At 48.1% G+C, this 27,920-nt stretch overlaps 1 protein-coding gene across 4 annotated transcripts in view; it reads right to left on the minus strand.

Annotated features, from left to right (window-relative positions):
- The window catches only part of Znf697 (zinc finger protein 697), a 36,994-nt gene that overhangs the window by 1,633 nt on the left and 7,441 nt on the right, over positions 1-27,920 (minus strand). The window contains exons 1-2 of one of the 4 annotated variants that reach the window (XM_045138581.1): positions 12,522-12,682; positions 2,769-3,045 (exon numbers count right to left, since the gene is read on the minus strand). In XM_045138581.1, the coding sequence (XP_044994516.1) occupies positions 2,769-3,009 (241 nt within the window). In that variant the 5' untranslated portion in view covers positions 3,010-3,045; positions 12,522-12,682. Of the gene's footprint in view, positions 1-2,768; positions 3,049-12,244; positions 12,271-12,521; positions 12,683-27,920 lie in introns of those variants that run through there. The other 3 variants (XM_045138584.1, XM_045138582.1, XM_045138583.1) reach the window with 3 other exon arrangements.

Genomic DNA, 27,920 nt, shown 5'->3' on the forward strand with positions numbered 1-27,920 from the left:
GACCCATCGGAAGCCTGGGGACGGGCCAGGTCTGCGTCAGCTCTCTTAGACAAGGGAAGCTTGGTCCCCAGTGACTTTCAAGGTTCTAGTCCTCAAAAGTTAGTGGAGCCCGGCGTGGTGGCGCATGCCTTTAATCCCAGCGCTTAAGAGGCAGAGGTAGGAGGATGGTTGTGAATTCGAGGCCAGCCTGAGACAACAGAGTGAATTCCTGGTCAGCCTGAGCTACAGCAAGAACCTACCTTGAAAAACCAAAAAAAAGAAAAAAAAAGTTAGTGAAATTAGGCTGGTTGTCATGGCGCAGGCCTTTAATCCCAGCCCTTGGGAGGAAGAGGTACTTGGATTGCTGTGAGTTTGAGGCCAGCCTGAGTCTACGTAGTGAATTCCAGGTCAGTTTGGGCTAAAAAAAAAAAAAGTTAGTGAAATCACAAAAAATGAGCCACTTATTGGGATCCTTTTTATAATCATGGAAAATGTTAATAAAAATTGAGGAAAATATATGTATATTTAAAAAAATGAGCCACTTAGCTTAACCAGGTCCTGGACTCCTTTAAAAAAATCTTAAAAGCCGGTGGCACACGCCTCTAATCTCAGCATTTGGGAGGCAGAGGTAGGAGGATCGCCTGAGTTCTAGGCCACCCAGAGACTCCATAGTGAATTCCAGGTCAGCCTGGGCCAGAGTGAGACCCTACCTTGCAAAACCAAAAAATAATAATAATAATTAATTTGAGAGAGAGAGAGAGAGAGAGGATGTGCCAGGGTCTCAAGCCACTACAAATGAACTGCAGACACATGTGCCAATATGTGTATCTGGCTTACATGGGTACTGGGGAATCGAACCTAGGTCCTTAGGCTTTGCAGGAAAGCACCTTAGCCACCAGTAGCCATCTCTCCAGCCCTGATTTTTTTCTTTTTAACAGTTGTTCAAACAGTGTATGGTGAAACAAATGAACGGAACGCACTAGAAGACCTTGCCTGTGAGTCGGGGAGAAGGTATGGGAAGAGAGAGCCCAGAGCCAGTGGGACCAGCTCAGAGGCCAGTCCGCACCACACCTGTCAGTGCATGGCTGTTTCCTCCTCAAGTAGAGGGCGCTCCAGGAAGTTACTGAGAGGAGAAAGCCTAGTGCCTTGTGTGCACTGTGGAGCAGGCCACCAGGGAGACTGGGACTTGGTCCGGGAGAAAGGAATGTGACAGTTCAGGTCATAACGTATTTCAGCTTATGTATGTCCCTAAGGCATACCCTGAGCAGCTGTTACCCAAAGACAGAAACAAGGACGTGGAAGGAGGCCCAACATTTGCTCCTTTTTTTTTGTTTGTTTGTTTGGTTTTTCGAAGTAGGGTCTTACTCTAGCCCAGGCTGACGTGGAACTCACTACGTAGTCCCTGGGTGGCCTCGAACTCATGGCAGTCCTCCATCTCTGCCTCCCCCAGTGCTGGGATTAAAGGCCTGTGCCACCATGCCTGGGGCCAACATTTGCTCTTTCAGATCAGAAATAATAAGGGAATTACTTAGTCCAGGGCCCAGGCACTTTAGGAATCCGGCGTGTGAACCTGGGTAGGTCACTGACTACCAAGTTTGCAATCTGCAGAGGAAGTGATGACTCAGATGGAATCATCTGTACACTCCGCCTCGCGCATTATTCTCCGTCACTCCAAACACAGGACGTGTTACTCTCCCAACATGTGAAGTAGGCCCCAGTGCTGCCTGTATGATTCTGTTATAGTAATTTTGTAGCAGTGGCCGGAGAGATGGCTTTGCAGTTAAGGGGCTTGCCTTTACTGTAAAACCTAAGGACCCAGGTTCGATTCTCCAGGTCCCCCAAGTAAGCCAGATGCACATGCCTCTGGAGTTCCCTTGCAGTGGCTGGAGTCTTTGGTGTACCCATTCTTTCCCTCCCTCTCCCTCTCTGTCTTTCTCTATTGTCTCAAATAATAAATAAATAAATATCTTTTAAAAAAAAAAAGTTGTAGCAGTACTCTGTCCCGTACCCATGATTTTCCTCACTCATGCTTACCGGCACGGTCTGGGTGGTGGACTATCTGGGAGAAAAGGATGCTTCGGGGACTGACGCTACTAGAAAAGCCACGTCAGTATATAAGATCTAAGAAATTAACATGTTGCCTTCAGCTTCTGTAACCCTGCTTGCCAGCCCTCCAGCTTGACATTGGTACTGCCATTTTAAAACAGGTAGCCATTTTAGTCAGTAGGCTGAGCTTAAGTTCCAAGAAATCCCCCTCCCTTGCAGATACTGGGAACTCGAGGGGAACATTTTGCCGCAAACAGCCCCGGCCCAACTTGGTGGTTAGATCTGTAAAACGCCAGACAGCCTAAGTGAAAACTCCCTAACCATGGGACCCCAGACACCCAACCAGTCTGGCCATGAGCGGAAAAGTCCCTGACCATGGGACCCCAAATACCCAATTAATGCAAAGGTCGTGTTGTTATGCAGAATTGTGGTTTTTGCCTTTATAACCCCTGGCCCTCCCCCAGTTGGGGCTCCCTCTCTCACACCCACTGCGTGGAGACGGGGTCCAGGCCTTGGCTTGCGCTACCATAAAGGAAACTTGCTGCTAATTGCATCGGAGTCACCATCTCGGTTCTTTGCGGCGGATCTCTGGGTGACATCCTTAGGGTCTTGACCCCGGGTGGGGGGTCTTGGCACTTCAAGTACACAGTCCTGCCTCCTCGCACGAAGGGGTGCTGCTATGTTCTGAAGAAAGCAAGACCGAAATGTGAGAGGATCTGCCAAGGATCCTGGAGACGTCTTACCCGCGCAGATGTCGGGCACTGCTTCCTTGTCCTGCAAGTCCCCCCTCTGAGTGTCCCGCCGCGGGGGGAAGCCTGTCTCCTGCTCCGGACGGCTTCTTTCTTCCGCATCCTGTGGGTTGGAGCCCATCCCTCTTTCTTCCGGGTCCCCTTCCCTGTCCTCAGAGTTCTCAAAGTCAGAGCCCATCCCTCTGTCTTCTGAATGCCGGTGTACACACACGCCCTGATGATCTTCCAGTTCCATCCAGGAAGAAAAGACGAGGGAGGTGATTTAGGATCCCTGCTCCAGACAAAAAGAAGAAAGAAAGAAAGATCGCATCAACCTTGGTTCATCCCCTTAACATGTCTAACCCTTGATGTGCTCATCCAATAAAACCCAGAGTTACAAACCCCAAGTGGTAAATCTGCTTTCTCCTCGCATGTTAGATAAAACAACTGGATACGGAGGAGGATGTCTGGGTGACGGAGGAACGGTGACAACCTTATTCTAGGATCTACGCCAACGCTCACGGGGTCCGAACTGGACCCGCTTCCGTCTGGGAAGTGGACGTCTCAATGGTGGGTGTATAACGTAACACTGAAATAAGGTGCCGCCTGTTTTATTCCATTGTTTTACATTATTGGGAATCAAAGACAAGGACTGATTCAGCCAAAAGTCGTCATCCTCTGACCTCCACACATGCACTGTGATATGTGCACACCTGTACTCACACACAAACACACACTCACACTCCCCAAGTAAAAACCCCAATCGCAATAATATGTCGTGACCTGTATAAGCTAATGTAGAAATTCAACCAATTTTGCAGCCTCCAAGTTCTGTTCTCTCTTATTAAGCCTGCCTTCCACAAGCCCGTAAAAAATCTTCCAGAGGGGCTGGAGGGATGGCTTCATGGTTAAGGCGTTTGCTTGCAAAGCCAAAGGACGCAGGTTCAATTCCCCAGGACCCATGTTAGCCAGATGCACAAGGGGGCGCACGTGTACGGAGTTTTGCCTGCAGTGGCTGGAGGGCCTGGAGTGCCCATTCTCTCTCCCCCTCCTCTTTCTCTGTTAATAATAATAATAATAATAAAAACTTCCAAGGATCTTAGCTAATTATGAGAGAAGCCCTTTAACAGAGCCAGAGGAAAACTACATTCAGCATATAAGAATAACAAGCACTAAGCTGGGCACTACAGAGGCAGAGGTAGGAGGATCGCTGTGAGTTCAAGGCCAGCCTGAGACTACAGAGGGAATTCCAGATTAGCCTGGGCTAAAGTGAGACCCTACCTTGAAAAACAAAAACAAAACACTAATGTGGTGCCTTCTTATCTGAGACCTTGTATTCATTGGCATACCCCAGCCTTGCTTCGTGGAGAGGATTTTCTACATCTCTGTGAGCTGTAAGCCAAGATGATTCAAGCTCTGGGGAGGGGAAGAGATGTGGTTGCCCTCCGTAGGGGAAGCCGTCTCCACGGTTCTAATTTTCATATTTTTCAATACATCGGTCACAGACAAACTAAATGGGGGCATGCGCCAGGGACAGTTGGTACACCTTCTAAAGAGAAAACCAACGTGTGAATTACAGGGAGGAAAAAAAATCACACCCGATTCCAAAACATTAGTGGATACCAGGTTCATGTGTCAAATTCAAAGGGCCCCCTGGTGAGACTGAGTTTTGTTTTGTTGGGTTTTTTTCTTTCTTTCTTTTGTTTGTTTGTTTTTTGCTCAAAAGAATTTATTTCTGCCATCCATCACTCTTGCAGCTGAGCTTAGGGCAGCAAAACCATTTCCAGGTCAAGGATCTTGGACTGTGATTTGAAGAGACCACTTCTCCCACGGCTTTCAGCAGCCTCCACACAGGTCCACAAGAACAATTGCTCGTGGGTTTGATCTGAGTCCTCATCAGTGGAAGGAAGGAAATGCTACTTAACCTTTCTCCCTGAGACAGTGTCAGAAGGAAACTAATTAAAGAGCTGTTTGGAAGATAGCTGAGGAGAGTAATGGATGCTTGAAGTCTTACAACCGGAAATATGCAAATCAGTCTTCTCTCTCAGTCCTGATGCCATTCCAGCCCACCTCAAAGACTCGCTGGCTAACTTTAGTAAACTGTCACGCTCACAGCATCTTAGTCTTTCTCAAACAATGATAATATACACCTTACACTGAAAAACTAAAGCCTCTCTCTAAAAAAAAAAAAAAAAAGAGAATGTATTAGATTAAGAGAAGGAAAGAAGCCGGGCGTGGTGGCGCACGCCTTTAATCCCAGCACTCGGGAGGCAGAGGTAGGAGGATCACCGAGAGTTCGAGGCTACCCTGAGACTACATAGTGAATTCCAGGTCAGCCTGAGCCAGAGTGAGACCCTACCTCGAAAAACCAAAAAAAAAAAAAAAAAAAAAGAAGCCAGGCACAGTGGCACGTACCTTTAATCCCAGCACTCAGGGAGGCAGAGGTAGGAGGATCGCTGTGAGTTTGAAGCCACCCTGAGGCTACATCGTGAGTTCCAGGCCAGCCTGGGCCAGAGTGAGACCCTACCTCGAAAAACAAAAACAACACCAACAAAAGAATGGGTGTGCCAGGGCCGCTAGCCACTGCAAATGGGCTCCAGATGCAACGCGCCACCTTGTGCGTCTGGCTTACATGGGTCCTGGGGAATCAAACCTGGGTCCTTACGCTTCGCAGACAAGCGCCTTAATCGCTAAGCCATCTCTCCAGTACCCAACACATATTTTCTGTTAGACTGTAGGAGGAAGATCTTATTAAAGCCATGAAACTTTTCAGAGGTATCCCCAATCCCTTTGCAGCACTCTTTGGCCTTCTGGAAGTCAGGCTCAAAAGACAAGCATATTCCCTTGCATCTGCATGGGCAAAGCACCTGAGAAGGCGGTGTATGAGGGCGACTTGATGTGTAAACATGGGTTATTGGTTTGCTAGTGGTAGGGGCCAAGGGAGTAAAGAGAAGTGGAATCAATAGTTTCTGCCATGGGCTGGAGAGATGGCTTAGCGGTTAAGCGCTTGCCTGTGAAGCCTAAGGACCCCGGTTCAAGGCTTGGTTCCCCAGGTCCCACGTTGGCCAGATGCACAAGGGGGCGCACGCGTCTGGAGTTTGTTTGCAGAGGCTGGAAGCCCTGGCACGCCCATTCTCTCTCTCTCCCTCTATCTGTCTTTCTCTCTGTGTCTGTCGCTCTCAAATAAATAAATAAAAAATTTAAAAAAAAATAGTTTCTGCCAACCTGCATCCAGCAAGAACTCTACACCTAAAAAAAAAAAAAAAAAAAAAAAAAAAAAACCAAAAAAACAACAAATAGACAGGGCGTGGTGGTGGCGCACGCTTTTAATCTCAGCACTCGGGAGACAGAGGTAAAGAGGATGCCTGTGAGTTCCAGGCCTTCCACTCTGAGACTACATAGCGAATTTCAGGTCAACCTGAACTAGAGTGAAACTCTACCTCCAAAAAAAATAAAAACCCACGAGCAAATACTAATCAAATAAACGTGTCACCAGAAAAGTCCCGACACTACAACGGCAAGTTCAGAAGCCCACCATGGTCAGCGGTGGCGGCAGCTCTCCTCCTGAGCGGTGGGTGGGATGCAGGGTTCGCCTCTGAGCCCCGTTAAAGGACAGCATCTTAGAATCTCGGAACTGGCAAGAAAGAGGGGAGCCAAAGGACTTTCTGATTTATGATTTCCTGCACGCCCAGAGGTCAGTCATACCCAGCGCTTCAAACTCGGTAACACGGTTTCTCTAGATTGAAGGGGGAGGGGGTAAGACAGAGAGCCGGAGCCCGAGTACCAGGCCTGGGTTCACAGAGCTGCCACATAGACTCAAACAAGGTCTAACACCACCACGTGATCTCCGGTTGTCTCCACACTGGGGAGAGAAGGTGGGGCATGTTCCAGAAAGAACAAGAGCCCCTGTCGCCCAGGGCAGTAACATTCATAGCACAGCAACTATTCAGATATGTTTTAAAACGTATAAGGGGTCTGGATAGATGGCTTAACGGTTAAGGCGTTTGCCTGCAAAGCCAAAGGACCCTGGTTCGATTCCCCAGGACCCACATAAGCCAGATGCACAAAGTGGCACATGCATCTGGAGTTCGTGTGCAGGGGCTATAAGCCCTGGCACACCTATTCTCTCTCCATCTGCCTTTTTCTTCCCTCCCTCCCTCCTTCCCTCCCTCCCTCCCTCCCTCCCTCCCTCCCTCCCTCCCTCCCTCCCTCCCTCCTTTCTTTCTCTTTCTCAAATAAATGAACTTAAAAAATGTATTAGGGGAGCTGGGGCTGGTGGCACATGCCTTTAATCCCAACACTCGGGAGGCAGATGTAGAAGGATTGCCATGAGTTCAAGGCCACCCTGAGACTACATAGTTAATTCTACGTCAGCCTGGGCCAGAGTGAAAACCTACCTCGACCCCCCCCCCCCAAAATGTAGTAGGGGCCAGGCGTGGTGGGGCATGCCTTTAATCCCAGCACTTGGGAGGTAGAGGTAGGAGGATCACCATGAGTTCAAGGGCACCCTGAGACTACTGAGTCAATTCCAGGTCAGCCTGGGCTAGAAGGGAGCGGGGGGGGGGGGGAAGAAAAGAAAAAGCAGGAGAAAAGAATGAAGCAGAAGAGCTCTGGAGAGGGAGGGCAGGAGAATGGGAGAGGAGGGCCTAGTGACTTGGACCCCAAAGCCTTTGATTTTTATTTTAATTTTTATTTTTTTTGCGGTAAGGTCTCACTGTAGCTCAGGCTGACCTGGATTTCACTCAGTAGTCTCAGGGTGCCCTTGAACTCGTGATGCTCCTCCTACCTCTGCCTCCCTGAGTGCTGGAATTGAAGGTGTGTGCCACCGCCCTTTATAGCCTTTGAGACATGGTTATCTGGAGCCAGGGTGGATTTGAACGTGCGTGGGGTCTCCTGATAGGCTGGCGAGTTAGACAAAGCGCTGGTCACTTTGCTTGCTGGCCTCGTGGTGAGTCAGCATGAGCCGGGGCTTTGGGGGTTTAAATTCCCCTCCTGGACTCTGCTTTCTTTCTGGATGTGTCCTTATAGAATCTCTGGGCCTGTCAGCTCTGTCAGGCCACACAGGTATCTGCTTATTCCTTTTTTTTTTTGCGGGGGGGGGGACTGTAATTCTGTCTAGCTGCCCACGAAATGGAGCCACTTCACTCCAAACCCCTACCAATTCTAGAAGCAACAGGAAGACAAGCAGAGCGGTAATTACTTCCATCTAGACACCGTGACCCTCAGAAATGGTCTCCACACACCGCAGTGCAACTAAAGGGTCTGTCCATAGACACTGAGGCACATTTTGTTCCAACTCCCAACTCCTTTCCCACTCATTCTCAAAATAAAACGAGCACTGGTTTTTTTTTTTTTAATTTTTTTAGGCACAGCCAGGGCTGGACAGTGAGTAGGCTCTGCAGCCAATCTGACCTCGGTTTAAGTTATGTGCTCTTGGCCAGCTACTTGACCTTGTGCAAGCCATTATTATGACCTTGCCGAATTCCAGATAACGCCCATAGAACCAGGGGCGCCACTACCGTGCAGGGTCCTTCAAAGAACCACCTAAGGTGAATGCTTATTATTGAAGCACAAGGGGGACATTACGGAATGGCAGCTGTGACCGCAGTATTATGAAACTGCAGCCAACTTGTTGGTTTGAACAATCACCACTAGCTGGGGGTCAACCAGCCACAGCTATGCTCACTAAGAGGAACGGCGATTGGCAACCCGAGGCAGCGCCTCCCTCCACCCCGCTGCTGAGACTCTATTAATGAACAACCTGCCACGAAGGGACAACGCCAGGGAGGAACTAGCTGCTCAGGGAAGCTGGCTGCAGGGTGAAGAGTCTGTGCCCAGAGCCTGCGTCCCAGCACTCGGGAGGCAGAGGGAGAAGGATCACCGTGAGTTCGAGGCCACCCTGAGACTATATAGTGAATTCCAAGTCAGCCTGAGCTACAGTGAGACCTTACTTCAAAAAAAAAAAAAAAAAAAAAAAGGAATGGGCATGAGGTTTGGCAAGCTCTGACTTCTACCTTCTGTGAAGGAGCCTGTGCCCCCAACAAGAGGGGAAAAAGGGCTGGAGAGATGGCTTAGCGGTTAAGGCACTTGCCTGCAAAGCCTAAGGACCCAGGTTCGATTCCCCAGGACCCACGTAAGCCAGCTGCACAAGGTGGCGTAGGCACCTGGAGTTCATTTGCAGTGGCTAGAGGCCCTGGCACACCCATTCTCCCTCTCTCAAATAAAAATTGTTATAAGTTTTTTCAAGGTAGTGTCTCACTCTCACCCAGGCTGACCTGGAATTCACTCTGTAGTCTCAGGGTGGCCTCAAACTCATGATGATCCTCCTACCTCAGCCTCCTAAGTGCTTGGACTAAAGGTGTGTGCCACCACATCCGGCATAAATAAATTTTTTATTTTATTATTATTGTTTTTTAAAATTATCTTTCAAGGCAGGGTCTTGCTGCAGCCCAGGCTGACCTGGAATTCACTATGGAGTCTCAGGGTGGCCTCGAACTCACAGCAATTCTCCTTCCTCTGCCTCCCGAGTGCTGGGATTAAAGGCGTGTGCCACCACCACGCCCGGCAATTTTTTTTTTTTTTTAAAGGGATAGACACGGAAGGGGTAAGAACAGTAGAGTGGACGGAGTGGTCAGACGGGCAAAACTAATTCCACACCTAGTTCTCATCACTGATGTAGACAAGAGAACAGTACGTGGCGACAGAGGAGGCCTGGATGCAGACAGTGGCGCCGCTGAGCTGTGTGACTCTGGCACAGTCTGCCCCTCTGGGCTTCGACTTCCGAAGGGGGCTGGGTTTGAATGTGCTAGAGTTTTCTTGCAGTCACCTGTGAGGAACAGATGAGTCAATCCAGGGAGGTGCTATGGTCGGTTTCTTAATTTATTTTTAATTTTTAATTTAAAAAAAATTTTTTTTATTTGAGAGCAACAGACACAGAGAGAAAGACAGATAGAGGGAGAGAGAGAGAATGAGCGCGCCAGGGCTTCCAGCCTCTGCACACGAACTCCAGATGCGTGCGCCCCCTTGTGCATCTGGCTAACGTGGGACCTGGGGAACCGAGCCTCGAACCGGGGTCCTTAGGCTTCACAGGCAAGCGCTTAACCGCTAAGCCATCTCTCCAGCCCGGTCGGTTTCATTAGACAGTTTCAGCTGCACCCTGTCAATGCACATACCCCCAAACACCTGCTCACAACCATCTTCAGACAGCCTTCTCTTGGAGATCACACATGCTAGGGTACCACTGGCCATTATCCCCAAGACTGCATAAATCCCAGTTTCTAGAATTTACAATATTTTCATGGCCCTTACTCCTCCTCTACAGACCCAACACACACAAGGAATGTTTACTTCCTGGGCTGGAGAGACGGCTTAGCCGTTAAGGCACTTGCCTGCAAAGCAAGTTCCACGTAAGCCAGATGCACAAAGGCGAGGCCAGAACAAGGTCGCACATGCCCACTAGGTGGCGCAAGTGTCTGGAGTTTGGTCTCAGTGGCCCTAGTGCTCCAATTCTCTCTGCCTCTGTCTCTCTCTCTCTCTGTTGCTTTTTCTAAAATAATATTAATAATAATAATAAATGTTTACTCCCCTCAAAAGTTACTAGGAGGGCTGGAGAGATGGCTTAGCGGTTAAGCGCTTGCCTGTGAAGCCTAAGGACCCTGGTTCGAGGCTTGATTCCCCAGGACCCACGTTAGCCAGATGCACAAGGGGGCGCACGCATCTGGAGTTCGTTTGCAGTGACTGGAGGCCCTGGCGTGCCCATTCTCTCTCTCTATCTGTCTCTTTCTCTCTCTCTGTCGCTCTCAAATAAATAAGCAAAAAAAATTTAAAAAAAAGTTACTAGGAAAATGCTCAAGTGCCTTCTAGACTCAACACCATCTGAAAGATGACTCATCAGCTCATTTTGAAAACATTGCTGCCAAGTGGAGGTAAATGTGATAAAAAGTATCTAGTTTTTTTTGTTGTTGTTTTGTTTTGTTTTAATTGGGAGGCAGGGTCTTTAGCTCAGGCTGGCCTCAAACTCCCTCTATAGCCAATTATGACCTTGAACTTCTGATCTTCCTGCATCCACCTCCCAAGTGCTGGAATTACCGGCATGCGCCACCACAGCCAGTTAATGCAGCGCTTGGCATCAAACCCAGGGCTTCGTGCATACTCTACACCCAGGCTCTAAGGTATAGATGTGTGGGTCCGGACACAACCTGGAGTGTGAGTCCTTGCCTTCACTTTGTTTGTGGGAAGGGTCTCTGTTGCTTCCGACTTCGGATCCCAGACTAGGAGCTTCCCAGAAGGTCTGCCTCCCATCTGACCCCAGCGGCCCTGGGATTGCAGATGCACACTACTGAGCTTCACATGGGTCTGGGGGATCTGAACTCTGGTCCTCAGGCCTGCGCAACAAGTGTTTTTAACCCACTAAGCCATCTCTGCAGTCCTATGTATCCTTTAAAAAAAGGAGAAGAGGGTCTGGAGAGATGGCTTAGCAGTTAAGGTGCATGCCTGCAAAGCCAAAGGACCCAGGTTCGATTCCCCAATACCCACATAAAGCCAGATGCACAGGGTGGTGCAAGTGTCTGGAGTTCATTTGCAGTGGCTGGAGGCCCTGCTATGCCCATTTTCTTTCTCTATCTGCCTCTCTCTCTCTCTCAAATAAATTAATTAAATATTTAAAAAATAATTATAACCACCATTAAAGAACCTATTTATTGGTGGGGCTGGAGAGATGGTTTAGCAGTTAGGATACTTGTCTGTAAAGCCAAAGGACCCAGGTTTGATTCCCTAGTACTCACATAAAGCCAGATACACAAGGTGGCACGTGAGTCTGGAGTTCATTTACAGTGGCTCGAGGCGTGCCCATTCTCTCTCTCTCAAATAAAATAAAGAAATAAATAAAATATTTTACAAAAAAAAAAAAAAAAAAAGGGAGAGGGAGGTGGGGCACCGGGAAGTGACGCCAGGAGGAGAGCCACAGTCACAATTTAGTCTGAGGTCACTGAAATGTCCTATAAAATCTACCCTTCTGAGCAGAAGCCCACTCCTTTGAGGATCAGAGCTGACTTCCTGTGGATGGGTCACAGCAGACCCATGACGCCCGTGCCACCACCCACCTTCCTGGATTTAGCAGAGCAAAACCACGGCCAGAAATAGTACCAAGTGTCACAGCCGCTGAAAGACAAAGCACCGGCCGCTCTCCGCCTGCCAACGATGGCATTTTAAGACCCGGCCACACCTGCCCTGCCACCTTCCGGCCCCGACGAGCCTGATGACAATGACGGTCTCAAACTGGGAGGCAGGGTCCCATTTGAACAGACCTAGACAGTTCACTGCACCTTGCTGGGCCCCTTTCTGCTGCCTCTGGTAACTGCCAGGCAACTTGGAATGAATGACCCCTTTCACGTGTGAAGGACACTGAGCAGGTGGGCCCACTGACCACCCAAGTCAGGACTCGCCCGTGTCTGGTGGCTCATGACATTTCCCATCCAGGGGAGGCAACTGACAAGAAATCTCTGTGCACCGCGTGCCCGAGCCGGGGCCAGGCAGCCCTGGGACCTTCCCACTCGCTCCCTTGGACCTTGGATAGCGCGGGGGAGTCATGTGCAGAGGCCACTGCCAAGTGGCAGGCAGCCAGGCCCACAGAGCCATCCTGTCGGGGGAAGGAAGCTGCCCGGACGGGCGACAGGCCAGAAGTAGTTCTCACTCAGCAGTCTTCAAATGACAGCTGCTTTCCTGTCCCCCCACCACCACCCCCGGCCATCTCAGGGCCCCTTTCCTTACCTCCTTGCTCGGCGGGGGGGACACTAAAGGACCAGCAGCAGTTGGAGGCGTCTTCTCAGTGCCTGCCACAGACCCTGCCCACTGCTCTCTCTTAAGGAACAGTTGCCAACCCAGGTCCCGGGCACAGCCACCCAACTGGACAGAGGCTGGAGAAACACTTTTCTTGCCCGCAGCTCAAAAGGTTTATTAAAGTCCAGACCATGCTCAGGTGCGAACCAGGGACCACAGGGGTTAATCATTTGTCCGTCTTCAGCGACAGCCAAGTAAAGGTCAACTGGCTTCTCGGTGGGTGGGGGCTGGGGGGGCTCCAGGGCCCTGCCTCCTCACCAGGCGGGCACAGCCAGGACACAGCAGGCAAAGAAAGCCGCCTCACTGGGATTGTAGGGGATGCCCCTCGTGAGAAAGGCGCAGCCTTCAGCCTCGGGCATCACATCCAAAGGGAGCGGCTGGGAGCCGGGCGTGGTGGCGCACGCCTTTAATCGCAGCACTCGGGAGGCAGAGGTAGGAGGATCGCCGTGAGTTCGAGGACACCCTGAGACTCCATAGTGAATTCCAGGTCGGCCTGGACCGGAGTGAAACACTACCTCAAAAAACAACAACAACAAAAAAAAGCCAAAGGGAGCGGCTGACCCTCTCCTTGGACGGCTTGCCCAGCCACAGCCGCACACCACCAACCCCAGTGCCAACTCCTCTGTGGCAGACTGCTGCGTGAGGAGATGAAACATCAGCTCAAAACAGGGAACACTAAATGCCATGATCACAACCAAGTGCTGACAGTCTCCAGACATGACATACTCTAATGACAGGGTTTCTGCCCTGTGGTTACTTCCTTTTACCTGGATAGAGAAGGCCAAGGGAAAACAAAAAAAAACAGAGGTGCTCTGACTTGCAGCACCTCCCCACCGCCCCCCCAAACACACATACATATCAAGTGGCAAAGAAATCAATCTACAAGACCCTAGGTCAGCACTGCTCTGAGACACATTCTAGTATCCAAGGTCAAGAACAGCACGGTGGGCTGGAGAGATGGCTGAGCGGTTAAGCACTTGCTTGTAAAGCCTAAGGACACCAGTTCAAGGCTCCATTCCCCAGGACCCATGTAAGCCAGATGCACAAGGTGGCACATGCATCTGGAGTTCGTTTGCCGTGGCTGGAGGCCCTGGCGTGCCCATTCTCTCTCTCTCTCTCTCTCTCTCTCTCCCTCTTTCTCTCTCTGTCTGTCGCTCTCAAATAAATAAATAAAAATAAAATAATAAAAAAAGAGTAGCACGGTGTCGGCCGGGCATGGTGGCGCACGCCTTTAATCCCAGCACTTGGGGGGCAGAGGTAGGAGGATCATCAAGAGTTCGAGGCCACCCTGAGACTTCATAGTGAATGACCCGCCCTCTTTAAAAAAAAAAACACAACAACAGTCTTTTTGTGTAGTTCTGGCCCTCACGTATGTGTGCACACAGTGGAAGGGATGCAATTTGATCATCTGTGTCACTGAAGAGCAAAAGTAAAGAGAGCCGGGAGATGTCGGGTATGGGATTTGCTCGCCTTGCTCTGGAAGCTCTGATGCTGGAATCCTGTGTTAAGGTTTCCAGGTGGGGTCAGTCAGGGGACCTCAGGAAGTCTTTCCCAATCCAGATGATTCTCTGACCCTGTTTCCACTGGAATGAATACCCCTCAAGGGAATGTCCCCCGCAGCCACAGAGAGAGGGTTGCTGGGGCCAAAGGTTGGAAGTGCTTTCTCTTTAAATTTTTTTTTTTTTTTAATTTTTCCAGGCATAGTGGCACACGCCTTTAATTCCAGCACTCGGGAGGCAGAGGAAGGATGAACACCACGAGTTCGGAGCCACCCTGAGACTATATAGTGAATTTCAGGTCAGCATGAGCTACAGTGAAATCCGACCTCAAAACCCCCCCAACCAAAAAAAAAAAAAAAAAAAAAATATATATATATATATATATATATATACACACACACACCTGTAGATTTGGGGGAGAGAATGAGTGTGTCAGGGCCTCGAGCCTCTGCAAACGGGCTCCAGACGCTTGCACCACTTTGTGCATCTGGCTTACAGGGGTCCTGGGGAATTGAACCCGAGTCCTTTGGCTTTGCAGGCAAGCTCCTTAACCGCTAAGCCATCCCTCCAGCCCCGGAAGCACTTTCTATCACCCAGCTTCCCACCACAGAGTCAACAGGAAAAACCGTCCTTCCATCTTTGTGCCGGAAACAACTGCTTGGTGTTATTGACAAGGAAGGGCCGGAATGTTCCAGCCAAGTGCATTTCGCTTGGTTAAGCGACACCTCTACATCTTCCAGCACATGGGGAACAGGCGTGGAGGTGGAGGTGTGACGCTGCCTGATGCCCGGCTCTCCCAGCTTGGTCAAGTCTTAAATCTCCACAACCAGATTTTCTTTTCAATACTAAGTAAAAACATTTACATTCACCTAAAACTGCATTAAAAAAAAAAAAGTACTCAGTGTCAGCTGAGCATGGAAGGACGCCCGGTTTACTCTGAGCACTTGGGGAGGGTGAAGTAGGGGATGGTAATGAGTTAAGGGCAGCCTGGGTTACAGAAGAGTTTCAGGTCGGTCTGTACTAGAGTGAGACCATGACAAAAAAAAAAAAAACGAAAAGGGAGAAAGGCAAAAGGAAAAAAGATTACTCAGTAACAGAGCATACATAAAACGGGATCATAAAAACTATGTAAGGCACATGATCCAGTTTCTTTAACAACAGAACGATCATAAAATAAGCAAAGAAAAAAAATTTTTACAAAGGAGGAAGGAGATGTGCAATTCAAAACCTACATGAGGGCTGGGGAGATGGATTAGCGGTTAAGGAGCTTGCCTGCAAAGCCAAAGGATCCAGGTTTGATTCCCCAGTATGCATTTAAGCCAGATACATAAGGTGGCACACACATCTGGAGTGCATTTGCAACAGCTGGAGGCCCTGGCACCTCTCTCTCTCTCTCTCTCTCTCTCTCTGCTTCTTTCTTTCTTTCAAATAAATTAATAAAATAAAATATTACTAAAAACCCACATGATATAGCAACCAGCCTTCATGTGCAGACCTCATGTGAATCTCAACTCAAATAATCAAGCTACAAGAACAAATAGTGAGCAATCAGGTCAGGTGGTGTGGGGATCAAAAGTTCAAGGCTGGCCTGAGCTAGTGGTGAGACGCTCAAAAAGCAGAAACTTAACAAAATCAAAATTTAAAAATGAGTGCAAGCTGGGAGTACTGATTAGATACTCGATATTAAGAAATTGCTACAGGGCTGGAGAGATGGCTTAGCGGTTAAGCGCTTGCCTGTGAAGCCTAAGGACCCCGGTTCGAGGCTCGGTTCCCCAGGTCCCACGTTAGCCAGATGCACAAGGGGGCGCACGCGTCTGGAGTTCGTTTGCAGAGGCTGGAAGCCCTGGCGCGCCCATTCTCTCTCTCTCCCTCTATCTGTCTTTCTCTCTGTGACTGTCGCTCTCAAATAAATAAATAAATAAAAATTAAAAAAAAAAAAAAGAAATTGCTACAAAAAAAGGTTTTTGGCATTTCTTTATGAGAGAGCGAGAAAGAGAGAGAACAAGAGAAAATTGGTGCCCCAGGGCTCCAGCCACTGCAATAGGAGTCCAGACGCGTGCGCCATCTCCTGTGCATGTGCGACCTCACGCACCTGCGTCAACTTGTGTGTCTGGCTTACATGGGATCTACAGTGTAGAACATGGGTCCTTGGGCTTTACAGGCAAGCATCTTAACAGCTAAGCCATCTCTCCAGCCCGGAATTGCTGATGTTTTTATGGTGATGGTATTTGGTGAGGGAGACATACAGGAAAGGCAGTTAGGGAGAAGAACGTGAGCCCTGACCTTATGCTGTCTTGGTCCTTACCCCCACTCCCCGGGGTGTGAGGGGAGGAAACGCCCCCAGAGAGAAGATGCAGTCCTTCCTCCAAACCACAAGCCAAGGCCACTAGTTAAGTGTTTCTGTGCTCATGGCCTGAGGGGGAAGGGAGTAGGAAGGTAGAGGTTCCAACCAGAAACCCCCTGCCCCGCTCGTTGGAAACAGGGCATCCAATCCACTATTAACTAAGAATGCATGCACAAGTGAGACTCTATAGAGACAGACATGGTGTAGGCTGGGGAAGGTGCTATGATCCCAGATTTAAAAAAAAAAAAAAAAAAAAAGTGAGGGCTGGAGAAATGGCTTGTGAAGCCAAAGGACCCAGGTTTGATTCCCCAGGACCCACGTAAGCCAGATGCACAAGGTGGCACACGCATCTGGAGTTCGTTTGCAGTGGCTGGAGGCCATGGCATGCCCATTCTCTCTCCCTCTCTCTGTATGTGTCTTTCCTCTATCTTTTTCTCTCTCTCTGATTAAATAAATAAATAAATAAATAACATTATTTTAAAAACCCAAACACTTCATATGCTGAAGGAAGCTTTCCCCCCTATATTTATTTATTTATTTGCAAGCAGAGAGACAGAGATAGAGAGAAGAGAGACAGAGACAATGGGCACACCAGGGCCTCTAGTCATTGCAAACAGATTCCAGAAGAATGCACCACTTTGTGCATCTGGCTCATGTGGGTCCTGGGGAAGTGAACCTGGGTCCATAGGCTTCACAGGCAAGTGCCTTAACCACTAAGCCATCCAACCAGCCCCTGAAGGGAGCTTTTGCTTACTTTCACATTTGACTAAATAAAACCTGCTTGGGGCTGAAAAGATGGCTTAATAGTTAAGGCGTTTGCCTGCAAAGTCAAAGGACCCAGGATTGATTCCCCAGGATACACGTTAGCCAGATGCACAAGGGGGCGCATGCGTCTGAAGTTCATGTGCAGTGGCTGGGGACCATGGTGCGCCCATTCTCTCTATCTCTCTCCCTTTTTCTTTGTCAAATAAATAAATAAAAAATATTTAAAACCTGCTTGCTTTACTTCATTTCCTATACTCATTCTTTTTTATTTTATGTTATTTTTTTACTTGCATGTAGAAAGAGAGAGAGAACACACCAGGGCTCCCAACCACTGCAAATGAACTCCAGATGCATGCTCCGCTTTGTGCATCTGGCTTTACGTGGGTGTTGGGGAATCGAACCTAGGTCATTAGGCTTTGCAGGCAAGTGCCTTAACCACTGAGCCATCTCTCCAGCCCCATATTCATTCTTTATTGTGCTGAAAAGAACCCAAACACTCCCGAGCCAAGCATCTTCCCCCACCCTGTGCATCACTGGAATAAGTTTACAGAGCTTTTCTATCTTCAATACATGAAATGTTTATAGATGAGATGGCATGTCACGAATTTGCTTCACATAACTCCAAGGCAAAGAGAGATTAGGCAGGGGTGCAAATGAAACACACACGCGCGCACACACACACACACACACACACACACACACACACCATCCACTGTGGCCGCCAGATGGCACATACATACATTTATTATGTTACTGTAACCACTATAATGTCTGCCAGGAAGCAAAAAGGTTTAAAGGAAAACCATTTGTTTCTAAGTTGAGGTCAACTATATTCATTCTAAACATAATAAAATGCCAATGAAGTCCATAAAAGTCACAGTCTGTTTTCATAAATTATGCCAAATCAGGAGTGATTACTATGCTTAATATTGAGTAGAATTCCCGGGAAATGGCGGGGGGGGGGCAATAAAAAAATTAAGGAAAGAAACTTAAGTTTGAGGCTTTAGACCTTCCCCCACCCCCAGAGACAGGAATAAGTGTTTTATCCAAACAAGAATCAGCGTCGTTTCCACTTTTATCTCCATTCATATATTTAAAGAACTCCAAGTGCTTGTTTATTTCTACCATTAACTCAGCAACTCCACATCCAAAACCAAAGGGAAACAGCCTGAGTTGGGGGGGATCCGGGTACGATGGTTCTGCAAAGGGAATGCTCTTAACCCCGGGACAATCAAACTGAAGAAATGATTTAAGTGCCCAACAGAGTAAGTACAGCAATAATTGGTCATCTCAGAATGACCTTCTAAGTGGATGATAAATGTGAAAAGTGTATTCAGATGAAAAATTCCATGCTTTTCTTAAAGGGGCAGACAGGACGGTACATCATGGGCATCTCGACTTCTGCTCTAAGCTCCCCTTGATACTCCAAAAGAGCCAACATCTCTTTTAAAAAAAATGTTTATTTTTTAAATTAATTTATTTATTTATTTGAGAGCAACAAAGAGAGGGGCAGAGAAAGAGAGAGAGAGAGAGAGAGAATGAGTGCTCCAGGGTCTCTAGCCATTGCAAACGAACTTCAGACACGTGCGCCCCCTTGTGCATCTGGCTAACGTGGGTCCTGGGGAATTGAGCCTCGAACTGGGGTCCTCAGGCTTCACAGGCAAGCGCTTAACCGCTAAGCCATCTCTCCAGCCCAAAACATTGTTTACTTTTTATGAGAAAGAGAGAATTGGCACACCAGGGCCTCCAGCCACTGCAATCAAACTCCAGACACATGCGTCATCTTGTGTGCCTGTGTTACATCACGTTTGCACATGTGCGTCTGGCTTACCTGGGATCTGGAGAGTCAAACATGGGTCCTTAGGCTTCACAGGCAAGCGCCTCAATCACTAAGTCGTCTCTGCAGCCACCTACAGCTCTCACTCTGCTAACGGGCACTACTGATATCAGCCTCCCAGCATCACTGACAGGCCCACTTTTCACTTCCTAATCACTCGTGGTATGTGGCATGGGTACTCTAAGAGAGCTAAATTGCTCCTCAAATCTCTTATACCCTGTCTCTCTAAGATGCACCTAATTTTATGTATATACGAAATTTATTTGAGAGAGAGCGCGCGAAAGAGGAAGATTGGGCATACCAGAGCCTCCAGCCACTGCAAATGAACTCCAGATGAATGTGCCATTTTCTGCATCTGGCTTACATGGGTACTGGGGAATTGAACCTGGGTCCTTTGGCTTTGCAGGCAAATGCCTTAGCCGTTAAGCCATCTCTCCAGCCCAGGATGCACTTCCTTTAAAAATGTGGTCCTGCTGGTACACACTGGTAGGATATTGCTGAAAATGTGGAGGCAGGAGGATCAGGAGTTTGAGGTCAGCCTGGCTAAAAAGAAAGAAAACAATGTGGTCCTGCAATCTGTGGCTCCTATCAGCTGCTCACTTGAGCAGTGAGTCAAGTCACATTACTCAGGCCATGTTGCAGTCAGGTTCACATTGCTGGCAGAAATCACCTGACCAAGAGCAGCTTGTGGGGGGGGGCAGTTTATTTTTGGTGTATAGACTCAAGAGGAAGCTCTATGATGGCAGGGGACAATGATGGCATGAGCAGAGGGTGGATGATAGCAACAGGAGAGAGTGCCAAACACTGGCAAGGGGAAACTGGCTATAACACCCATAAGCCTGCCCCCAACAATACACCGCCTCCAAGAGACATTAATTCTCAAATCTCCATCAGCTGGTAACCTAGCATTCAGAACACCTAAGTTTATGGGGGCACCTGAATCAAACCACCACGAACCAAACCTAACCAGACCCCAAATCCTTTGTTAACCCATTTCTCATAGGGAAAAGAATGAAAATCTGGCCAATGTCACCAACTCACTCCTAACAAATCTTCAAACTATGGGCAAAGCCACCTTACCTGACAATAATATCATGGTGTGCCTGAGCAAGAAGAGGATTGTCTTTTTTTTTTTTTTTTTTTTTTGGTTTTTCAAGGTAGGGTCTCACTCTGGTCCAGGCTGACCTGGAATTAACTCTGTCATCTCAGGGTGGCCTTGAACTCATGGCAATCCTCCTACCTCTGCCTCCTGAGTGATGGGATTAAAGGCGTGTGCCACCATGCCCGGCTGAGGATTCTCTTTTTAAAAAAATTTTTTTAAATTTATTTTTATTTGACAAAGAGAGAAAGGGAGAGAGAGTAAGAGACAGAGAGAGAATAGGTAGGCCAGGGCCTCTAGCCACTGCAAATAAACTCCAGACACATGCACCACCTTGTGCATCTGGCTTTATGTGGGTACTGGGGAACAGAACCTAGGTCCTTAGCCTTCACAGGCCAATGCCTTAACTGCTATGCCATCTCCCCAGCCCTTTTTAACTCTAAGAAAAAAAATTTTGTTAGTTTTTATTTATTTTTTTGAAAGTGACAGAGAAAGAGGCAAATAAAGAGAGAGAATGGGCGCACCAGGGCCTCCAACCACTGCAAAGGAACTCCAGATGCGTGCGCCCCCTTGTGCATCTGGTTAACGTGGGTCCTGGGGAACCGAGCCTCGAACCGGGGTCCTTAGTTTTCACAGGCCAGCGCGTAAGCACAGAGCCATCTCTCCAGCCACTAACTTTTTTTTTTTTTTTACACAAAACTCCTCAAGGCAGGAGCTAACAAAATGTACCCAGAGATCAACGACCCAGTTTCTCAGATATCCACTACACGGTCCTTCATACGTGTCCTCTCCTGTGACATCTGTCGGCTGCCGCTGTTCCCCGCAAGTGGGAGGTTACACAGAAGCAGGCCAGGTGGCGGGGTCAGGCGACTGCGAAGGAAATGTCCCTTTCGGTTTCTTTACCTCACTTTTCCAGATCAGAAAAGCCAGGACCAAAAGAGCTGAAGGGCTGTGTTTGAACTCACGGAAGTGACGAGTTGCTGGAAGAGGGGCCGCCACCGGGCCACCTGGCGACTTTTCTGTACAACCTCCCCCGCATCAGACTGTCCCCCAGGCCACGCGGTCATCTTTATGGTCATGTTCAGCGCTCTGGCTCTAGAAACAGCATTTTGCAGGCAACGATCTTTCACCTCCGTATTTTCTTGTTCTCTTCCAGACAGACTCCCGCTAAGTCCCGGTTTCATTCTCCTGCTGCAATTTTAATTAGCAGTCCTCTAAAAAGCAGAACATAGGGCTTGGGAGGTGACACGGACAGAATGCTGGCCGCACAAACAAAATCCTCAGAACACACATAAATGGGGGCTGCAGAGATGGCCTGGCAGTTAAGGCGCTTGCCTGCAAAGCCAAAGGACCTCGGTTCGATTCCCCAGGACCCACATAGGCCAGATGCACAAGGTGACCCATGTGTCTGGAGTTTGTTTGCAGTGGCTGACAGCCCTGGAGCACCCATTCTCTCTCTTTTTCACTCTCTCAAATAAATAAAATTAAAAAAAAAAAAATAGGCTGGATGCTGGGCTGGAGAGATGGCTTGGTGGTTAAGGCACTTGCCTGTGAAACCTAAGGACCAAGAATTGATTCTCCAGGTCCCACATAATCCATATGTACATGGTGGCACATGTGTCTGGAGTCTGTTTACAGTGGCTAGAGGCCCTGGTGCACCTATTCTCTCCCTCTCTCTATGTCTTTTATGTCTCTAATAAAGTCATAAAAATAAATCTTTTTTTAAAAAAAACTAAACCTGGGTGTGGTGGCGCAAGCCTTTAATCTCAGCAATTGGGGAAGGCAGATATAGGAGGATCACTGTGACTTCAAGGCCACCCTGAGACTACAGAGTGGATTCCAGGATCCCAGGTCAGCCTGAGCTACAGTGAGGCCCTACCTTGAAAAACCAAAAAAAAAAAAAAGACACTGGGCTGGAGAGATGGCGTGGCAGTTAAGGCACTAGTCTCTGAAGCCTAAAGACCCAGGTTTGAGTCCTCAGTACCCATATAAGCCAGATGTATATGTCAGCTCATGTGTCTGGAGTTTGTTTGCCTTAACCGCCAAGCCATCTCTCCAGCCCAGAACATCTTGTTTGTTTGTTTGTTTTTAAATTATTTATTTATTAGAGAGAGAGAAAAAAAGAGAGAGAGAGAATGGGCACACTAGGTCCTCCGGCCACTGTAAACGAACTCCAGACACATGTGCCACCATGTGCATCTGGCTTACGTGGGACCTGGAGAATCGAACCGAAGTTCTTAGGCTTCACAGGCATACGCCTTAACCACTAAGCCTTCTCTCCAGCCCTTTTTTTTTTTTTTTTAACATCATGCAAATTAGCATTGACTTCATGGAGTGTTACAGTAACCGCTGAAGAACTCTGAGTCTTTGTAATATCTGAAAGAAAAGTCGAGAGGGTGGGGAACAGGGAACTGCACAGAAAGTACTGGTGATGCCATCATAAAATCACTTTTGTGTGTGTGTCTGAAATGCTGGTGATTGAATCCAGAGCTTTGTGCATACTGGGCAAATGTCCCAAAACACTGGGCTACTCAGCCTCATAAAGAATCTTCCTTTAAGCCGGGCATGGTGGCGCACGCCTTTAATCCCAGCACTTGGGAGGCAAAGGTAGGAGGATTACTACGAGTTCGAGGCCACCCTGACACTCCATAGTGAATTCCAGGTCAGCCTGGGCTTCAGTGAGACCCTACCTTGAAAAACGAAAAAAAAAAAAAAAAAGAAAAAGAAAGAATCTTCCTTTAAGGCTGGGTGTGGTGGTGCACGCCTTTAATCCCAGCACTCAGGAGGCAGAGGTAGGAGGATTGCTGGGAGTTTGAGGCCACCCTGAGACTCTGTAGTGAATTCCAGGTCAGCCTGGGTTAGAGTGAGCCTCGAACTCATGGCTATTCTACCTCTGTCCTCGCCACCCCCGAGTGCTGGGATTAAAGATGTGCGCCACCACGCCTAGCTTCTTCCCTTAATTTTAAATAAAAACTCCTTTGTCTGAAGACCTCACAAACGTGAACCTCTCACCCCAACCCCAGACCTACAATCCAGATCCTCATCCGAACAAACTGAGGAAGCTGAAGGCCTCTTCTCACCCCGACAGGCTTCCCTGCATGGCCACATGACAGGGGAAAGCAAAGGCTAAGGAGTCACCAGACCTGAGCTCCACCGCACACACCCAGATGGTTTAATGTCTGTTACCTCATCTACACAGCATCCAAAAAAAAAAAAAAAAGCAGCTGGGTATGATGGCACACGCCTTTAATCCCAGCACTTGGGAGGCCACCCTGAAACTACATAGTGAATTCCAGGTCAGCCTAGGCCACAGTGAGACCCTACCTCCAAGATGGAGAGATGGCTCAGCAGTTAAGGCACTTATCTGCAAAGAAAAAGGACCCGGGTTCAATTCCCCAGTACCCACATAAGCCAGATGCACAAGGTGGCACAATCATATGGAGTTTGTTTGAAGTAGCTAGAGGCCCTGGTACACCCATTTTCTTCCTCTCTGCCTTGTACACTTTCTCCCTCTCTCAAATGAATAAATAAAGGCTGGAGAGATAGCTCAATGGTCAAGGCACTTGCCTACAAAGACAAAGGACCCAGGTTCAATCCCCCAGTACCCACATAAGCCAGATGCACAAGGTGGCACATGCGTCTGGAGTTCATTTCCAGTGGCTGGTGGCCCTAGTGTGTCCATTCTCTCTCTTTCTTTCCCTGTCTATCTATCTATTTATCTATCTATCTATCTATCTATCTATCTATCTATCTATCTATCTGCCTCTTTCTCTCTGTCTCGCAAATAAATAAATATTTGTTAACACCCTCTAGAAAGGTGGTTGTAAAGACTAAATGAATTTCTATTTGGAATGAATACATCTGGCCTGGGTCATATAAAACAATAAGTATTAAGGCTGGGTGTGGTGGCACATGTCTTTAATCCCAGCACTTGGGAGGTGGAGGTAGGAGGATCTCCGTGAGTTCCAGGCCATTCTGAGAATACATAGTGAATTCCAGGTCGGCCTGAGCTAGAGCGAGACCCTACTTCAAAAAACCAAAAAAAAAAAAAAAAAAAAAACCCACAAAAACAAGTATTAAATCTGGGCATGGTGGCACACACCTTTAATCCCAGTACTTGGGAGGCAGAGGTAGGAGGATCGCTATGAGTTCAAGGCCACCCTGAGAATACGTAGTGAATTCCAGGTCAGCCTGAGCTGCAGTGAAATCCTACCTCAAAAAAAAAAAAAAAAAAAAGTATTGAACATACTGGGCTGGAAAGATGGCTTAATGGTTAGGGTGCTCGCCCATGTTCATGTTCCATTCTCCAGATCCCACGTAAGTCACACGCACAAAAGGTGAGACAAACCCAGTCACACGTGCCCAGTAGGTGGCACAAGAGTCTGGAGTTCAGTTGCAATGGCTGAGGCCCTGGCACACCAATTCTCTCTCCTCCCTCTCTCTCTAAAAAAAATTAAAGTAAATTAAACATTAAAAAAAAAAAAGCCAGCCGTATGCCCGCCTTTAATCCCAGCACTGGAGGGGGGGGGGCACGGGCAGAGGTAGGAGGATTGCTGTGAGTTCGAGGCCACCCTGAGACTACAGAGTGAATTCCAGGTCAGCCTGAGTCAGAGTGAGACCCTACTGCAAAAAACCAACAAATAAATTAATTAATTAAAATTTAAATTTAAATTTAAAAAAATGGGCTGGAGAGATGGCTTAGAGGTTAAGGTGCATGCCTGTGAAACCTAAGGACGCAAGTTCAATCTCCAGGGCCCAGGTAAGCCAGATGCGCACGGTGGCGCATGTGTCTGGAGTTCATTAGTAGTGGCTAGAGGCCCTGGGGTACCCATTCTCTCTCTCTGTAATAAATAAAAATAAAACCTAAAGTAAAAAAAACAAAAATCCAGCAAGCATTAGTCCACTTCCAGAATCTTTGCTACAACTCAGCTCCTCGTGATGTCCGTTTCCGGAAGTCTTTGTTCGCCCTCCTCGGCCCCCAAACCCAGGAGCCGACTCTGACCCGTCCCTCGCCCCTTCCAATCAAGCCGGATGCCGCATCCTTCCTTTCCCAATTCTCTTCCTTTCGTGTTGTCACCATCACTGTAACAGATGTGTGTGTGTGTGCACACGCGTGCACACGTGTGCGTCCCCATGCACTTACCTGGGGATGAGCTCGCGTGGGGCGCTGGAGAACATCGGGTACTCCCTGCATCACCGACCCGCCTTACAGTGGGCGCGCTTACACGTGGCTATAGCACCAGGCCATCCGTTCCTCCAGACACACAATGTGTGTGTGTGTGTGTGTGTGTCTTCCTGCCCACTTGTGGTGGTCACAGCTCAAACTGCCTGTGAGAGCCCAGCCTCGGACTGGAGAGGTGGCTTAGAGGTTAAGGCGCTTGCTTGCAAAGCCTAAGGACCCGGGTTTGATTCCCTGGAACCCACGTCAGCCAGAGGCACATGGTGGCACATGCATCCGGAGTTTGTTTGCAGTTGTTAGAGGCCCTGGTGGGCCCATTCTCTCATAAATATATACATAGATAAATAAATTATATATATGTATGTATGTATGTATATATTTTCAAGCTAGAGTTTTACTTTAGCTCAGGCTGACCTGGATTCTTTTATTTTTTATTTTTGTTCATTTTACTTATTTATTTGAGAGTAACAGAGAGAGAAGGAGGGAGGGAGAGAGAGAGAGAGAGAGAATGGGTGCGCCAGGGCTTCCAGCCACTGCAAACAAACTCCAGATGCGTGCGTCCCCTTGTGCATCTCACTAACGTGGGTCCTGGAGAATCGAGCCTCAAACCGGGGTCCTTAGGCTTCACAGGCAAGCGCTTTACCACTAAGCCATCTCTCCAGCCCCTGACCTGTAATTCTCTATGTAGTCTCAGGGTGACCTTGAACTCATGGCGATCCTCCTACCTCTGCCTCCCGAGTGCTGGGATTAAAGGCGTGTACCACCACGCCCGGCAAATAATATATTTTTAAAAAAAGAAATGCTAGCCTCTAAATGCAAACCTGTGGCATGTTGCTGGACAGGCAGTCTCTGAGCTACATCCCCAGCCCTCGTTGAGCTCTTTGAGCCTCTGTGTTTTCATATATGAAATGGGGAAAACCAGCTGAACACAGTGGCCCATGCCTACAATCCCAGCACTTGGGCGACTGAGGTAGAAGGATCACCACGGGTCTGAGACCAGCCTGGGCCCACGAGATAGTGAGTTCCAAGTTTTTTGAGGTAGGGCCTCACTCTAGCCCAGGCTGACCTGGAATTCACTCTGGAGTCTCAGGATGACCTCAAATTCCCAGTGATCCTCCTACCTGTGCCTCCCAAATGCTGGGATTAAAGGCGTGCACCACCATACCCGGCTAATATTTGTCCTTGATTATCAACATTTGTAATTATTTGGGGACTGCACCTCAATGTTACACCACTTGTCTACCAGGCACAAAGCCCTAGGGTTCGATATCTATGACCACCAAAAAATATGATGTGCTTATATATAAGATGATACTTACTTTTAATATTTATTTATTTATTTGGTTTTTCGAGGTAGGGTCTCACTCTAGCCCAGGCTGACCTGGAATTCACTATGGAGTCTTAGGGTAGCTCAAACTCACGGAGATCCTCCTACCTCTGCCTCCCAAGTGCTGGGATTAAAGGTGTGCGCCACCACACCCAGCTAATATTTTATTTTATTTATTTATTTGAGAGAGGGAGGCAGAGAGAGGATGGGCACACCAGGGCCAATAGCCACTGCAAATGAACTCCAGACACATGTGCCACCTTGTGCTTCTGGCTTTACGTGGGTCCTGGGGAATTGAACCTGGGTCCTTTGGCTTGGCCGGCAAGCAGCTGCTAAGCCATCTCTCGAGCTCTCTAATCAAACTTCTGATTCATATCTTACTGTTGGCTCTCCCTCACCCCCATCACCTGCCAACTGTAACTTCATGGGTAAACAAGTTGGATTTCATTCACTTTGGTGATTCCATCACGCAATTACTTCTCAAATTATTTCTTGAAATGGGTAAGATTGAGTTTAATTATTTTTCACCTGCCTCAAAAGGAAGAAGTAGAAAATCCAGTGACCTGGCCAAGAGCCCATCAGGTAAGGTAGAGCCATGGAAACTACCTGCTTCTCCTGACCGGATCCAATAACCCATGGCCACCAGGAACCAAGCACGTCTCCTTACCCCAAGAATAGACGTGACAGAAAGAGGCAGTTAGCTTCAGCAGGGAGACAGAATGTTCTTCAAGAATTCTGGGGCTAAAGCCGGGCATGGTGGCGCACACCTTTAATCCCAGCACTTGGGAGGCAGAGGTAGGAGGATCACCGTGAGTTCGAGGCCACCCTGAGACTACAGAGTGATTTCCAGGTCAGCCTGAGCTAGAGTGAGACCCTACCTTGAAAAAGCAAAAAAAATAAAAAATAAAAGGGGTGTTTCTTTAACTGTTTAATACTTTTGAGTCTCCATTTTTTTTTACTTTTTATTTTATTTATTTTTATTTATTTGAGAGACAGATATATATATATATCTATATCTATCTATCTATCTATCTATATCTATCTATCTATATCTATATCTATCTATCTATCTATCTATCTATCTATCTATCTATCTATCTATATATATATATAGAGAGAGAGAGAGAGAATGGGTGCACCAAGGCCTCTAACCACTGCAAATGAACTCCAGACTCACACGCCATCTTGTGCAACTGGCTTACGTGGGTCCTGGGGGAATTGAGCTTTAAGTCAGGGTCCTTAGGCTTCACCAGCAAGCGCTTAACTGCTAAGCCATCTCT

Source organism: Jaculus jaculus, chromosome 19, assembly GCF_020740685.1.
Source record: "Jaculus jaculus isolate mJacJac1 chromosome 19, mJacJac1.mat.Y.cur, whole genome shotgun sequence".
NCBI classification, from domain to species: Eukaryota; Metazoa; Chordata; class Mammalia; order Rodentia; family Dipodidae; genus Jaculus; species Jaculus jaculus.